This window comes from Panthera pardus, unplaced genomic scaffold, assembly GCF_024362965.1.
Source record: "Panthera pardus isolate Hobbes unplaced genomic scaffold, ASM2436296v1 HiC_scaffold_11, whole genome shotgun sequence".
Lineage (NCBI taxonomy): Eukaryota > Metazoa > Chordata > Mammalia > Carnivora > Felidae > Panthera > Panthera pardus.
Window position 1 is genome coordinate 91,443,785 of NW_026526666.1, and position 16,444 is coordinate 91,460,228.

The 16,444-nt window shown below is 38.0% G+C and overlaps 1 protein-coding gene across 38 annotated transcripts in view; it reads left to right on the forward strand.

The window, feature by feature from the left end:
* Positions 1–15,761, forward strand: part of EIF4G3 (eukaryotic translation initiation factor 4 gamma 3) — a 314,444-nt gene extending 298,683 nt beyond the window's left edge. For all 38 annotated transcript variants that reach the window (XM_053898880.1, XM_053898871.1, XM_053898863.1 and 35 more), the window contains 4 exons: positions 5,303–5,449; positions 10,290–10,371; positions 11,787–11,933; positions 14,682–15,761. In XM_053898880.1, coding sequence (XP_053754855.1) covers positions 5,303–5,449; positions 10,290–10,371; positions 11,787–11,933; positions 14,682–14,863 — 558 coding nt within the window. In that variant the 3' untranslated portion in view covers positions 14,864–15,761. The remainder of the gene's footprint in view (positions 1–5,302; positions 5,450–10,289; positions 10,372–11,786; positions 11,934–14,681) is intronic.
* Positions 15,762–16,444: the final 683 nt, after the last annotated feature.

A 16,444-nucleotide genomic window follows, 5' to 3' on the forward strand; every position in this document is an offset into this window, starting at 1 on the left:
CAACACTATATTAAAAGATTAATCACAACCAAGTAGCAGTTATCACAGGAATATAATGTAAGATTCATAAGTCAGCGTATGGATGTACAGAGGATGAAGAAATAAGCAGCTCCAGAATTCCTCCCTCCACCAAAACAACCATTGAGCTGGCAAGATGTGTTAGAATCAGCTATTTTGGAATTGTGGAGTTGAGTCAACTGTGCAGTACCAACACCAGAGGAATGCTTGATGAAAAAGGATCTTGCAAATTTCAGTAACTTGGGTATTTTGCATAGAAGCTATTAGCACCTAGACCTGTGGCAGAGGAGATGGTGGCACTCCCTTTCTGGTGCCAGGTTGAGAAATCAAGACCTTATCCTCAAAAGATTGGTGCCATGCCTTTAAAAAAACAATTTTTTTTTTTAATGTCTTTCTTTTATTTTTGAGAAAGAGAGATAGAGTGCGAGTGGGGCGAGGGGCAGAGAGAGAAGGAGACATAGAATCTGAAGCAGGCTCCGGGCTCTGAGCTGTCAGCAGAGAGCCCGACGCAGGGCTCAAAACTCACGGGTGGTGAGATCATGACCTGAGCCAAAGTCGGACATCCAACCGACTGAGCCACCCAGGTGCCCCAGTGCTGTGCCTTTTAATCTGCTTGGCAATTTACTGAAGGTTTAGTGCAGGGCCTGCCCATTGTTTTAACTACTCAGGCCAAAGTGGTTTCCTGAATGGTGTCTGTCAAGGAATTCAGAGAAATGGAATGTGTTTGCGTGCGTGTGTGTGTGTGTGTGTGTGTGTGTGTGTGTGTGTAGACGCACGCACGCATGCAGTCCCACCCATCCCACCCCTCTCTTTTCTCTTGGGATCCAGACTTTCACTGAAATTTCTACCAGGTCACTGGCTGTCTGAGGAGATAACAGATCAGAGAGACTGTAATGACCACACACAAGAAGGAATGCAGTCTTTGTCTAAAATTCACTAAACAAACAGATGACTGCAACACTGACAATCCCTCACAAAGGGAGAGAATCTGATATCCAGAGTTACACATTACAGTATTCCAGATGTTTAGTTGTCAACAAAAACAATTAGAAAGCATATAAAGAAACAGGAAAATGTGACTCATTCACAAGAAAAAAGAACTGACAGAAAAAAGTATTCCTGAGGAAGCCCAAACGTTGGACATCCCAGATGAGGAATTTAAATTAACTGCTTTCTATATGCTCAAATTGCTGATGGAATCCATGGACAAAGAACTAAAGGAAATCAGGAGAATGATGTATGGTCAAATGGGGACTTTCAAGAAGGAGGTAGAAATTATAAAAATGAACCAAATAGAAATTCTGTAACTAAAAATTTGTAATGGCTAAAATGAAAAGAAAAATTCACTAGAGGGGTCCAACAATAGATTTGATGGGGCAGAAGAAAGAATCAGCAAACCTGAATATAGAGCAGTTGAAATTGCTCAGTCGGTCAGAAGTCACTGACTTGTCACTAAGTTGCTGCCATGGAAATCCATCTTTAATTTTTGAAATGAAATTTTCAGCATGGTTATATGAAATTATGAGTATCACCACATTTTTAAAATAAAATCCCCATAGTTTATTTTCTTAAATAAACTTTATAATAATACATAGTGGAAAATTAATTCATTAAACACATAAAGGAGACTTTTAAAGAAGAAATTGCTCAGTCTGAGGAGCAGAAAGAAAAGGGAATCAAGAATAATGAACAGCACCTGGGGACCTATGGGACAGCATCAAACATAACAACATGAGCATTAGAGAGTCTCAGAAGGGAGAAGAGAGAGGAAGGGGCAGAAAAAATACTTGAAGATATAATAGCCAAAAACTTCACGAATTTGATCAAAGATCAGAAGTTACATATCCAGGAATTTCAGTGAACTCCAAACAAGATAATCTCAAATCTCCAAATGAGATTTACTCCGAGATATTTTACAGTAAAACTTTTGAAAGACAAAGACAAAAAAAAAAAAAAATCTTTACAGCAACGAGAAAGAAGTGACTTGTCATGTACAAAGAATCCTCAGTAAGAGCCAACAGCCAGTTTGTCATCAGAAACCATGGAAGTCAAGGAGCACCTGGGTGGCTCAGTTGGTTAAGGTCTTACTCTTGTTTTCGGCTCAGGTCATGTTCTCATGGTATGTGAGTTCAAGCCCTGTGTGGGGCTCTGTGCTTGGGATTCTGTGTCTCCCTCTCTGCCCCTCTCCCACTCATGCTTTCTCTGTCTATCAAAAATAAATAAATAAATATTTAAAAAATAAATAAACATTTAAAAATAAAATGCTAATAAATGGTAAAGACATAATAGGATGAAAAATTTTTTTAACAATTCAAGGTAGCTTTTTCTTTGTGTATCTGGGGAAGGTATAGGAGGAATATATCAAAGTGTTCAAAGGTATTAGAGAAAAGCTTGTGCTAATAATCTTTAATATTTTAATCTGTGGCTTCTGCATAGTGAAGCTTCATAAAGTAAAGCATAGTTTTATATCACATTGCCTTATACCCTTGAGAATTACCAATAATTTTGATTATTTTTTTAACTACCCATCTAAAAATTGAACAATTTTGACATATTCTTTTTCGATATATAGTATATATGTACAATCATAATTTTATGTACATGTATCAGAATGGCATAAAAAATCATCAAATTTTCAAGTGAAGTATTATAATTATTTTAAGTTTTATTTCTTTATTTTGAGAGAGAGCATGAGCAGGGTGTGAGGGACATAGGGAGAGAGTGAGTCCCAAGTAAGCTCTGTGCTGTCAGTGTGGAACCCGATGCAGGGCTCAAACTCACAAACCCTGAGATCATGACCTGAGACGAAATCAAGAGTCGGATGGATGATGTTTAACTGACTGAGCCACCCAGGCGCCCCATAAAATATTATTTTTTAAAAATTGAGGTGAAATTCCTATAACATCCAGTTAGCCATTTTATTTTTTTTTCCAATTAACCATTTTAAATTGTATAATTCAGTGGCATTTACTGTATTCACAATGTTGTGTGACCACCACCTAAAATATTCTTACTGCAGAAGAACTGTCAAAAAATTTAGTCATCTGAAGGTTGAGAATCCCAATCAGGCTCTGCGCAGAGCCCCGTGCCGGGCTCGATCTCACCAACTGTGAGATCATGACCTGAGCCGAAATCAAGAGTCGGACTTTTAACCAACTGAGCCACCCAGGCACCCTGAGAAGATTTTTTGTATAATAGCAGTTACATAATTGGAGTTTTTCTATGTGTTTTTTTTTAATGTTTATTTTTGAGAGAGAGAGAGAGAGTGCGCATGCAGGTGGGGGAGATACAGAGACAGAGAGAGACAGACAGAAGGACAGAATCCAAAGCAGGCTCTAGGCTCTGAGCTCTCAGCTCAGTGCGAGGCTGGAACTCACTGGCTGCGAGATCATGACCTGAGCCAAAGTCGGACGTTTAACCGACTGATCCACCAAGGTGCCCCAATTAGAGATCTTTTTTTATTCTTTTTTTTTTTTTTTTTTTTTTTTTTTTTATTTTTCTATTAAATGAAGAGATAGCTCTTCCCATAACCCTTTGAGTTGTCTTTCTTTAGATGTGTCCTGTGGTCAGATGGTTTTCAATTCAGGATTAAATTACCTCCTGGAAAATTTGGTATGTCATGTCTGTGAATTTTTTTTGCCCATGTGTAAGTACAATGGGAGCAACTGAGATGCTTATACTTTGTACCACTGGCATCAGGATCATAAAAGAAGCTGAGATTGGTGTGTGAGCAGCACTGTGTTTTGCAGTGGAAACAGTGAGTGGTCCCTGCTGGGAAGGGGCTTTTCCTTTCAGGTTAGTGGGTGACCTACCACTACCTACCAGACGTATGTTCCTGGAGCCCTGTTGGTGCCCAGTGCAGTGCACATGTTTAGTCATTGAGCCCTTGGAATTGACTGAGGTTGGTGGTGGTCTTCCCACCTCAGGATAGGTTCTCCTGGTAGAAGTGGCTGAGTTGGAATTGTACCTCCATCCCTCACCCCCAACCTCACCCCCATCTCTGAGTCTAGAGTCCACATATCTGTGCTCCATCAAGCTGCTTCTTGTGGGGCCTAAGACTTACAGACGTGGTAGAGTGAGCCAGTGTTCTGGGAGAATTTGAAAGCATGTACACTTGTGTTTATGCTTTTCAGGGCCATTGTCATGGATGTGAGACAATAGTCAAATAACTCTTCTCAGGTATTTAAGAACAAAGTGAGAGTAGCCTTGGGCTACCAGGATCTGAGGACGGGAACAGTGAAGCCAGTGCTCCTCACAGGGCTGAAGAGCTCTCTGCATGTGTGTAGGGTGCTTCCAGGGGCCCCGATGCCTGCCCGCCGCATGCTGTTAACGGTGTGTGGATGGTCCTCTGAAGGCTGAGGCGAAGGCGTTTCTGCACTGGGTTAGACTCACACAGGCCATGATGATGTGGTTCATTGAAGTAACTACGTATTTACAGTCATTCTCCCTTCCAGAATATTCAGTCCTTTGAAATTGAATGATTTGTGTGGGAAAACGATCTTTCATGCAATACTGATAAAACCCTTTTATTTTTTATCTTTTTTTTTTTTTAATGTTTATTTATTTTTGAGAGAGAGAGAGAAAGAGACAGAGCTTGAGAGGGGAAGGGCCAGAAAGAGAGGGAGACACAGAATCTGAAGCAGGTTCCAGGCCCCGAGCTGTCAGCACAGAGCCCGATGCGGGGCTCGAACTCACAGGCTGCGAGATCATGACCTGAGCCGAAGTCGGACGCTTAACCAACTGAGCCACCCAGGCACCCCAAACCCTTCATTTTTATTGTCCTCCCTACAATACACTGTGTTCAGGAATTTTACAATGTGGTCTCATTTCTCTTACTTGGATCACAATGGTGTTTGAAGGACATAACCAAAATTAGATTTTTGACAGTGGTTCTGTGGCAGTGCTGATACTAAACCATAGGCTACAGAAGGAATTAAGTTGTAATTTAACTAGTAATCCTGCCCTGCCTTAGAGCTATATCACTGCTGAGAGCAAGACTGAAGCTCAGAATGATTTGGAGGTGGTCGTAGCCACAGAGATAATTCTCGGGGTTTTGTTGATTTGTTGTTTTTAAAGAGAATCTGAGATAGACAGTATAAAAAGTTGGAGAAATATTCAAGAAAGATAGTGGAGTAATAATCTTTCAGAACTATAAATAAAAATTGGCTTCTACTGATCATTTCGATCCCGTGTAAAATAGAAGATATAGCCCATGACTTTGTTTTCCTCTCAGGGTGTTACTAATACTGACTTATATTAATACATATAACATTTTATGTTTCAGAAGTTGGACTTTATAGAGTCTGACAGTTCCTGTTCCTCTGAAGCACTTTCAAAAAAAGAACTCTCTGCTGAAGAGCTATATAAGCGACTCGAGAAGCTCATTATTGAAGACAAAGCAAATGATGAACAGATCTTTGACTGGGTAGAGGTATAGAGATTATGTCATCTTCCCTGATAGCTCTGCAAGAAAGATTTTTGTGGGATCCCTTTAATTCACATACAGGCTTATCTCACAGATAGTGAGGGTTCCTTCCGTTCCAGACTGAACACAATTAAACGAATAGTGCAATAAAGCGAGTCAAATGAATGTTTTGTTTTCCCAGTGCATGTAAAAGTGATGTTCACACAATACTGTAGTCTGCTAAGTGTGCAATAACATTATATCTTTTAAAAATGTATATAATACCTTAAAAAGTACTTTATTGCTATACAAATGCTAACCATCATCTGAGCTTTCAGTGAGTCATAATCGGTGATGACAGGTCATTGTAACAAATACAATAATAATAAAAATGTTTGAAATACTGTGAGAGTTACCAAAATGTGACACAGAGACCCGAAGTGAGCGACTACTGTTGGAAAAATGGATGGCACCCTTAGAATTTCTTGATACAGGTTTGCCATCAACCTTCACTTTATAAAAAGTACAGTATCACTGAAGTACAGTAAAGCGAAGCGCAATAAACCAAGTATGCCTATACCTTCTCTTTCACTTCATAGGAGTATTTAACTTTAATGGAGTTCGGTTTTATGTTTTCATCTATGTGTATTTGAAACTATAAGACTTTTTTTATTCTTAACAAGATTTACAGCCTTTAGGAAGGCAAGTAAAACTATTCAAAACAGAAGCCATTTTTCTGGATCTCATTAGTTCAGGATATACCCTACATTTTACTATTCAAAATATAAATTTTTTTTCTAAATGTGCTTGCATTTTAAATAATATTTTAGATAAAATCAGTAAACAATATGTAATTATTATGAATTGTGTTGGCTTTCATCTTCATATTAATGCTTCCTTCTGAAAATTTTGAACCTTACTTTGTGGAATCTATTGATCATGTCTCTTTTTAAATCTGGTACTGCATTCCTTTAGTAATTCTTGTTTATATAAGTATATTTTATTTGTACCCATTTTCCATGGGATCATAAAATAATCCAAGTTGAAAGAAAGCCATGGAGGGCTAATGTCCCCTCCCTCTTGTATAAAACCTCTTTTGTAGTCCTTGTAAATGGGTTGTTTCTTTATCCTCTCTCAGACATTGAGAAAAAAATGAAGTTTCTGATAATTTGGGGGTTTTGTTTGTGTTTATAGATTTCTTCTTACTATTTTTAGATTTTTTAAAAAATTTTTAATGTTTCTTTTTGAGAGAGAGAAAGAACATGAGTGGGGGAGGGACAGAGAGAAAGAGGGAGACAGAATCCAAAGCAGGTTCCAGGCTCTGAGCTGTTAGCACAGAGCCCAACTCAGGGCTCAGACACGAACTGCGAGATCGTCACCTAAGCCAAAGTTGGACACTTAAGCAACTGAGCAACCCAGGCGCCCCTAAATTATTTTTTTAAGTAATCTCTACTCCCAACATGGGGCTCAAATTAATGGCTCTGAGATCAAGAGTCACATGTTCTTCCAACTGAGCCAACCAGGCACCCCTAGTTTAAAGGGTTTTTTTAATCAGTTTTCCTCCATGTCCCTATAAGATAAATCTATTCTGTCACCCAGCTGGGAATCTTTTAATTAATTGTAATAGTTTATTGTTATATCCCTGTCTCTCTCTCTAGGTTCTTTCATCCTTTCTTGAAATCTTAATATCCACCCCTTCATCTGGTTACCCTTATCCAAACATAGCCTGGATTTTCAATATCCCTCTCACAAGTGACATGTGCAAATTGAGCACGATTGCCAGATGTGATCCAACATTCGGAGTTAGGCAGTGCTGTTGCCTTTTTTGTTTTGGACTCTTTGCTTTTGGCAGGCTCACCACACTGAACTCAGATTGCTCTTTCAGTCATATAGTACCCATTCTTTTATATTCTAACAGTTGAGTCATCTCTCCCATCTGGAGCTTACCGCATTGGTTTTTGAACCAGAATGGAGCTTTTAAAATTTATTGCTGCTTATGTTCATCTTCTTAAATTAGATACAAGTTTTTGTCTGTCAGGACATTTTAGATTCTGACTTGTTCATAAAATTTCCTTGCCATCTTTTTCACTTTGTATCCCCCATGCATTCATTAGTATGCCAACTTTATCCTCATCCAAGTTAGGGGCAAAATGTGTGAATGGGGTAGGGCCGGGGACAAAGTAGCATCCTTTTGGGGACAAGATCCCACCCCCAATCCCATGGGTGTCGTTAACCTGTTTATTATTTCACATCATTCTGCTGTCTATTTCACCTTTTCACCATGCCCATGAGGAGACAGTTATCATTAAATAATTTGTCAAATACCTTGCTGAAGTCCAGAGAATGTATGCTTATATCTTTCTGAGCTACCATATACTAACCAAATCAGAAAAGGATTGCAGGTTGGTTTAGCATCTCTTGTTTTTCACGTACTTACTTATTTATTCCTCTTGGTGTAACCATCTCTTTCCTCTCTAAGACTTTTAACCCATTGTTGCAGAAGTTAGCATAGAATCGGCATCTGGCTTTCTGGTATGTTATTGACATGCCTTATTTTCAATTTTAGAAATCAAGTTAGTGTTTACATATTTAACATTCTCTCTCGCCATGATTTTTCATAGATCACCCTCATTTCAGCCATTTGGTCTTTTATGTTTTCATGTATTGCAAAATGATACTATTTCCACCTCTTCATTTATGTTGGGCTTCACTTTTTTATATCATTATTCTGCCTATTCTAGACCAACAAGTATTCTCCTTAAAGAGAAGACAAAGGGTAAATTTCACTGAATGTAAATTATACTAATAAAGACTTTCAAAAAGGAGGGAGCAAACAAAAATGCAATAGTAGCTGAGCTCACAATACGTGAAAAGATTTGTCACTCTGTGTTTGGTACCAGTATTATGTAAATCTGATTTTCCTTAATCTAACCTGGTTAGCAAACCCATCTTTCTTCTTCTTGCCCATTTTCGTTAACATCTTTGCTTAATCTGAAGTGTTTCTGACATTATTCTTCAGGTCTGTTCTATTCTTGAATATTAGAATTACAGTATTTAGCTTTATATGGTGGAAGACATATGCAATTTGTTTCTTTTTTTTTTTTTAATTTTTTTTACATTTATTTATTTTTGAGAGAGAGAGAGAGAGAGACAGAGCACAAGTGGGGGAGGGACAGAGAGAGGAGGAGACACAGAATCCGAAGCAGGCTCCAGGCTCCGGGCTGTCAGCACAGAGCCCATCATGGGGCTCGAACTCACAAACCGTGAGATCATGACTTGAGCTGAAGTCAGATGCTTAACCGACTGAGCCACCCAGGTGCCCCGCAGTTTGTTTCTTTATAACAAAAGAAAGGCAAATGGTTTGGAAGTCGTATTTATTATCTAATTATATTTAGCTAATTTGTTAATTTTTTTCAGACTCTACTTGAAATCTGAGTATTTGGGAATTTCAAATGATACTCAGTACTTGAAATAGCTCTGTCAGCCTGTTTATAAAGTACTGTTGAGCCAACAAGTAATGGTGTGTTTTTATTCTCTCACTTGTTCTTCAAAAATGATTGTTCAGACTTTGCAAAAGTAATGTCAGGGCCTAGACCAGTCTGGCTTCAGTCTGAATAAAGTTGTTGTTTTTTTTTAAGAGGTGTAAACCAGTAACCCACTATATAACACATAAATCATCAAATCTTTTATATGTGGCATTTGCCCCATCCTGTCCCTATCCTCAGCTGTTAGCAGTGGCACCACATGTTTCTGTTCTCTTGGAAAAGATTGGTAATGAAACCTCTTCCTGTAACACAGCCCTCCACGTGCAGAGAGCGGCTGGTGTCCTGCAGAGCTGGCCATCGGACTCGTTAACCCCTCTCTGCTCTCACCAAGTGATATTCAAAGTTAGGCATTCGACAAAGAGAGACCTGCTCGTTAATCTGTGTCAGTTTTACAATTCACAAACATTTAACTGATCTCCCAATATCTTTGAAATTCTTCGCTTTATGACACAGAGGTTTATAATGACACCCTAATTTTTTTTCCTGGCCAGTCATTTTAAGGCTGACCCTTCCAGTGGAAAATAGTATGCTGTGCTATTAAAAGAAGCTGACACAAGCATTAATTCTTCACAGGCATAAGGAACATAAACTCTGGAAAATGTATGAAATACCTGCCTAGAAAATGTCTCCTTTTGTTTGTTTTCCTTTTGGTACTCATACGGTTTATACAGTGTTTTATAGCAAGAAGATAGGATCTTTTTTTTTCTTTTTTAAGAAGATCTTAAGAGAAATAAACTAAAAACCAAATTTGAGGCCCATTTACTCAACTTATCTCTAAATACATTTTTTCTGCCATCCTTAGAAAAGATGAACAGTTTTCTCACCACCTGAAGGATTCGAGACAATGCTTGAGTTTGATCTCTAGTTCACATTAAAATTAAGATCAAAAAGCAATGTTAGCATATCTAAAAATGATTACACTATTCAGAAAAGTCTTTAAAACACACTATGGTGTGGTGTAATGCTTTCAAATTTATACGTTCTGATAGAATTAATCTTAATAGGGATTATTTATTGAGGAAGAAAAATGTTTTTAAATGGTTGTAGTTCCAAATGTACATAGTACACAGCACTATATAATTGAATCAGCAAAGTATAGGCAGCAGTGAGCTCCTTGAAAATTAAATGCTGCTACTGAGAACATTTTCGGACAGAACTGGTAGTAGCCCAAGTATTTTCCAGTGAATCAGAAGATTAATTTTTACAAGAAGGTTGAATACGACCCCATCTACCCCTAGTGCCAGATGAAGCCTGGTTTAGGGGGATGTATTTCTCTGATATGCAAGGGTACCTTTAACTGTTGCATTTACTTTTGATTTCAGGCTAATTTAGATGAAAGCCAGATGAGTTCACCTACATTCCTTAGAGCTTTAATGACAGCTGTTTGTAAAGCAGCTATTATAGGTAAGTAACATCTCTGAAGACAGCTCTTAACATCTAAATCCCCAGTGTGTTAACTGTTGATGACATGGGTCTGAGTTTATATTGTCTTCAAAGTTTTCCCTGTGCATGAGTACCCTTTCTGTCTACAGTGGCCGACTTTCTCAAGCAGGGGGATGCATAGCTGCTGTGCCTGTAGAGAGCCCAGATCTGAGCAGCTACCATATGCCTTGTATTCTTCAATTCAACAGAAACGGGTGCATGCTGCCTGGGCTGTTTCCTACTCTGTTGTATTTTTCTTTGCCTTTACCTTTCACCTCCAGTATGCAAAGCCTCCTCCGTCTTCCATTCAAGAGTTATAACGAGTGGGTTGAATATTCTAACCTAATATCAACAAAGGACTAATTGCAACAGAAAAGCTTTTTTATATAAATACATATATGAGAAAAGAAAACACCAGTTGTTTTTTGCTTTATGTTGACCTTTATGTCTTATGATAAGACAGTGTCACTGAATGTTAATTACATAGGTAGTTAGGATTACGATTGGTAGAAACCCTACGTATTTCTAGCTGCATATCGTATTTAACAGTATTGAGTGAGATCATCTATCTAGCCTCAGATAGAAATTCACATTTCTTTCACTGCAGTGGGAAAAAAATCCATTAGCTCAAAATTTGTTCAGAATTTCAGGTCTGTCATCATTTTAGAAGATAGCTTCGGAATTATAATTTAAGATTTTCTGTCAGATGAATGTTTTTACAATGTTAGGTCTTCAATGAGGTAAATAACAAGCTAATAGAAAGTCTTTATAAAAACATCTTAAGTCATTTCCAGTATCAGTGGAACAGTAAAACTTTGGTGTTTTAAAATCACTGTTGGAAAGTATAAAAGCTGCTTTTAAAAACACAGTTGTGTCCTAGTGCTAACTTAGAAAGGAAATAAAACCTTCTGCTTCTTGGCACTGAGGACACTTTCCTCAGCCTCTTTTTCTTGTGCCTTTTCCCTAAAAGGCCTAGATTGTATGTGTTGTTTTCCACTGTCACAGTTAGTCCTCACCCTCCTAGAAATAGTAAAATGGTTGTTTTACCCTTCTGAAAAGATTTGCACTGTCCCTTTGATCCCCTTTTTAATGTTTCTTTTGTAATTTGGAATGTCACAAAATCACTGTCCCTATTTCATTACGATTAAAGATAAAGAATTGGGTGCACAGTTTTTAGGGAGTGCAGCACTCAAAATACATCCCCCCGCCATGTATTTTAATTATTTCAGAAAGAATGTCCCATTTGTAATTTCAGAATATCTTAGATTTCAAAATCTTTTCCTTGGACCCCTTTACTTCTACTTTCCTTGTAGTCACATGCCTTATCAACTCAGAAAATTCAAAATGGCTACGTGTTAACTCCTAAATGTAACGCTTAGTTCTTGTATTGCCTCTAGCCGACTGTTCTACCTTCCGAGTGGACACTGCTGTTATCAAGCAGAGAGTGCCGATCTTACTCAAGTACCTAGACTCAGATACGGAGAAGGAACTGCAAGCACTTTATGCACTACAAGCATCAATAGTAAAACTTGATCAACCTGCCAGTAAGCTTATGACCTCTTCTTACAATTCACCTAACCAGTGGGTTAGATTTATCCAGGGCAAGACTTCGGAGATGAACAGTGATTAATGGAAGAATCACTACTAACAAAAACTCACTTGACCAACAACTTTAATAAACCTGAATTTTGGGGTACTTGACTTTTATGAGAAAGTCGAAATAAGAAAACTAGTTTATATTAGAAATTTAATCCTTATTCTAGGGCAGGTCTGCTTAAGAATACTTTCTTCAGTGATGGAAATGTGTCTGTACTGAGCAGTATTCACTTAGGCACTTGGATCTGGCTGTTGTGACTAAGGAGCTTAATTTTAAATGTTATTTAATTTAAGTGTAAATAACCCCATGGTTAGTGGCTACCCCGTTAGACAAGGCAGGTCTAGAGCATCTCGGTGTTAGCATACATGCATTACAGTCTTTCACCTTCTTTGACACAGGTCTTAGTAATGAAAAAGGATGATATTTCTTCAGAATCCTCAGACACCCAACAAAGACATTAAGGTGTTCTGGACTAGTTTGCACTTTAGGGTTATGATTCTTTGCTAACCAGACACATGAGGTAACCTGAACCACCAAGTCTTAGTGATACTGGTAAAGTAACTGAAATATATTAAAAAATTTTTTTTTTTAAAGTTTATTTATTTTGAGAGAGAGAAAGAGAGCACAGGGAAAATGCAGAGAGAGAATCCCAGGCAGGTTCTACTCAATGCAGAACCCGATGTGGGGCTTGATGTCATGAACTGTGAGATCGTGACCTGAGCCAAAATCAAGAGTTGGATGCTTAACAGACTGAGCCACCCAGGAGCCCCTGAATTGTATTAAATCTTGAAAATTAAGTTGACACTTGTGAAAGTATAGTAGTACAGGGCAGTTTTAGAGGTGACATTGAAGTAATTCTTTGGCACTTCCTAAGGTTGGGTTTGTTTTTGAGGCTTTCCTTCTTTCCTAGTGCTTATGACTCTCCCTGGGAGATGAAGGAAAAGATTGAAACAAATCATCCTCACACTGTAACTGAAGAGACATCATCTAAATCTGAATCAGAGAATTAACTGACTTTGTGTTCTCTTTCTCAAGACCTTGAAGGGTCATTTAACATCATGGCTTCCTTTTTCTGTTCTTACAGGATGAGGACTTGTTAACTTTTCAAGAGGTGAAATTGATGCTGTATGCTCAACCAAATTAAAGTATCTCCCATAATTATCAGCTTTAATCATCCCTGGAGAGATGCGTATTTCTAGATTCACCATTGTAGATTCCTGGCCACTTGTTTCTACTTCCCCATAGACCAACCAGAGTTAAGAGAATGAAAAGTAATTTCAGTATTAGCTTAATTAATAAAATTACAAAGATAAATCTAAAGAAAAATTTTAGCCTGACTCATTCCAAGCCTAATATTTATTATCAATTATTTATGCCATTGCCTCCCTCCAGTAATATAAATGGAGGCTGATTTTAAATGAATTTAAGAGCCCGTAATGAAGGAATTAAAAATAAAGAATATATAAATCTGCCAATTTTCTCTTCTCTTTTTTTTGATTTTTTTTAACGTGTATTCATTTTTGAGAAACAGAAAACAGAGTGTGAGCTGGGGAGGGGCAGAGAGAGAGGGAGACAGAATCCAAAACAGGCTCCAGGCTCTGAGCTGTCAGCACAGACCCCAATGTGGGGCTCGAACTCACTGACCGTGAGATCATGACCTGAGCCACAGTCGGATGCTTAACTGACTGAGCCACCCAGGCGCCCCACCTTTCTCTTTTTTTCTGAACAATGATATAAGGTAAGTTTCCATTGTGGAAGCAAAACAGGATTACATTTGCCCAGATCGTCTGGGCATTGGAAACAATAGACTTGTTTCTCTGGATAAGATCCAGATGAGATAGTTTTTACCCATATTTTCCATACAAATTATTACTCTGTCAGTTTGAAAACAACATTAGAAGGGGAAAAGTGCCTTCTACCTTTTCCTCCCCAAACTGTAAAAATTAATATATTTTTATTGTAAAATTTCAAACAGTGGAGAAATGTATAGAGAAGAGAGTAAAGTTACTTGTTACTCTTATATTTAATTTTTTTTTTAAGATTTTATTTTTGTTATTTTTATTATTTTATTTTTTAACATTTATTTATTTTTGAGACAAAGAGAGACAGAGCATGAACGGGGGAGGGGCAGAGAGAGAGGGAGACACAGAATCAGAAGCAGGCTCCAGGCTCTGGGCCATCAGCCCAGAGCCTGACGCGGGGCTCGAACTCACGGACCGCGAGATCGTGACCTGAGCTGAAGTCGGACGCTCAACCGACTGAGCCACCCAGGCTCCCCAAGATTTTATTTTTAAGTAATCTCTATGCCCAATTTGGGGCTCGAACTTACATCCCTAAGATGAGGAGTTGCATGCTGTACTGACTGAGCCAGCTGGGTGCCCTTGTATTTAATTTTTATAGTATATAGTTTGAGAACTATGTAATATCAAACACTTCAGCATTATCAGAAAATAGTTCTAATTGAACAAAATAATAACAGTAAAAATAATTTAGATTGCTTAAATCTTTTTTCCTGTTCTTTAAACAAGTTGTTTTGCTATTACACTATCAGGAGGGAGTATGATGAATTGTCATTGGGTGCTAGGGGTATTAATGTGCATTCATTCATTCATTCATTCATCCCTTGGAAATACAGTAATTTACTTCACAACTATAGCGCCTCCAACACTGATGGTATATTCTTACTTCCTTGCAGATTTGCTACGGATGTTTTTTGATTGCCTATATGATGAGGAGGTGATCTCCGAGGATGCCTTCTACAAGTGGGAAAGCAGCAAGGACCCTGCAGAGCAGAATGGGAAGGGTGTAGCTCTGAAATCTGTCACTGCGTTCTTCACGTGGCTGCGGGAAGCAGAAGAGGAGTCTGAGGATAACTAAAGCTTCAAATACACAAAATGAAACAAAAGAAACAATTTAAGTATTTTTTTAAAAAGTTTCACGTCTTCGCCAATCACAGTGCAGCAAGGCCAATTCTCGCAGAAATCCCCACGTGTGCACGAGTGGGAGAGGGGAAAGAGAAAAAAGGTGATCATGGAGGAAAAAGGTACTGGAAAAAAGTAAACTTCAAACCTGAGGGCGGGAGCACTAAAACCAAAATACATGTATTATTTATAGAAAATATTTTCTGTTTTAATCTTTTCTTTTTAAACAAGGACTCATACTTTAAAAAAACACATCTGTTTAGCAAAAAAAAAAAAAAAAAAAAAGTTGAGAACTTTTAATTTATTTTAAGGACTGCAAATGCCAGTGTAATTTTTTAATTTGCAGTTTCTGTAAACAACTTGTATAATAGAAAAGCAGAGAAATAAATTTCCCTCCCCTTCAAATGCACCTCACGTTTGTTTTAAAGCATAGTAGTTAGTCCAGATTTAAGAAGGTTTGGGGTGAACAAGGTAAGAAAGATTTTTTTTTTTTTTTTTGGCATCAAATCTTTCTGCCTGCCTCTCAGCTTGCTTCAGAAAATTTTAAAAAAATCACCATAGTTATCAAAACATACATAACCTTGGAACAGAAGGAAATGCTGTGGACCAGAGAACTCCAAGAATTGTTTAAAAAATTTAAAAAAAAGTGCTACCCTGGGAAAAGTACTCTTAATACTTTTGAAATCTTTAGAGCAACTTTAAGGCTTGTAAATACATAGAACAAATATTTAAAAAAACAAAAAAACAAAAAGAAATTGACTCAATACTATTTCTTTTCACTTTCAAAATATAAAGAACAAAATAAAGACAAACATTGCAAGTTTAAAAGAAAGTAAAGTGACTTCTCCTTTTGACAGCTGCTGCATGTGTGCCCATCTCTGGGAGGTGCTATTTGTCGTCTAATCCAAATCACTCCTGAGGTTGTATGTGTGGATGCGTGCGTGCGTGTGTGTGTGCGTGTGTGTGTATGTGTATCTACAGTGGGAAAAGGCAAGCTACTTTGTGGGTAAGGAGGGAACTTGTTCTTGGGCGGGAGAGCCCCTCTGGGAGGCCAGAGGAAGCTTCTTTGCAACATCAGCTAGAAATGCATTCAGGGTGGGAGCAAAGCGAGTCGAAGTAAGTGTTCCGCCGCTGTGTGTATTAGGAGCAGGGAAACTTAATTCACTTCAAAACTACCACTAATTTTAAATCCTCAATTACCTCTGATGCTTAAGAAACCCAAAGATGTCTTCTAAAGAATGAAAGAAACCAAAGCTAAATTACGCTTTTTTAAAGTGGGCATGGGATTTCACACCAAACCAGTACCATGTGTGAAAATCACATTATTCCCAACTTCAGCTTCACTCAAGCCATTCTGGTGAGTATAAAACCAACTGTTTCTCCTACAGATACTGGAGCACTGTGTTTTTTTGTTTGCTTTTTCTTCTTTTATGAAGTTACAGTCTGTACAGATGGTTTTCCATTTCAATTATTTGTAGGCCATCACCCTACAAAATGTATTTATGAAGAAAGCCAGGGCTGCTCCCAAATAAACAGT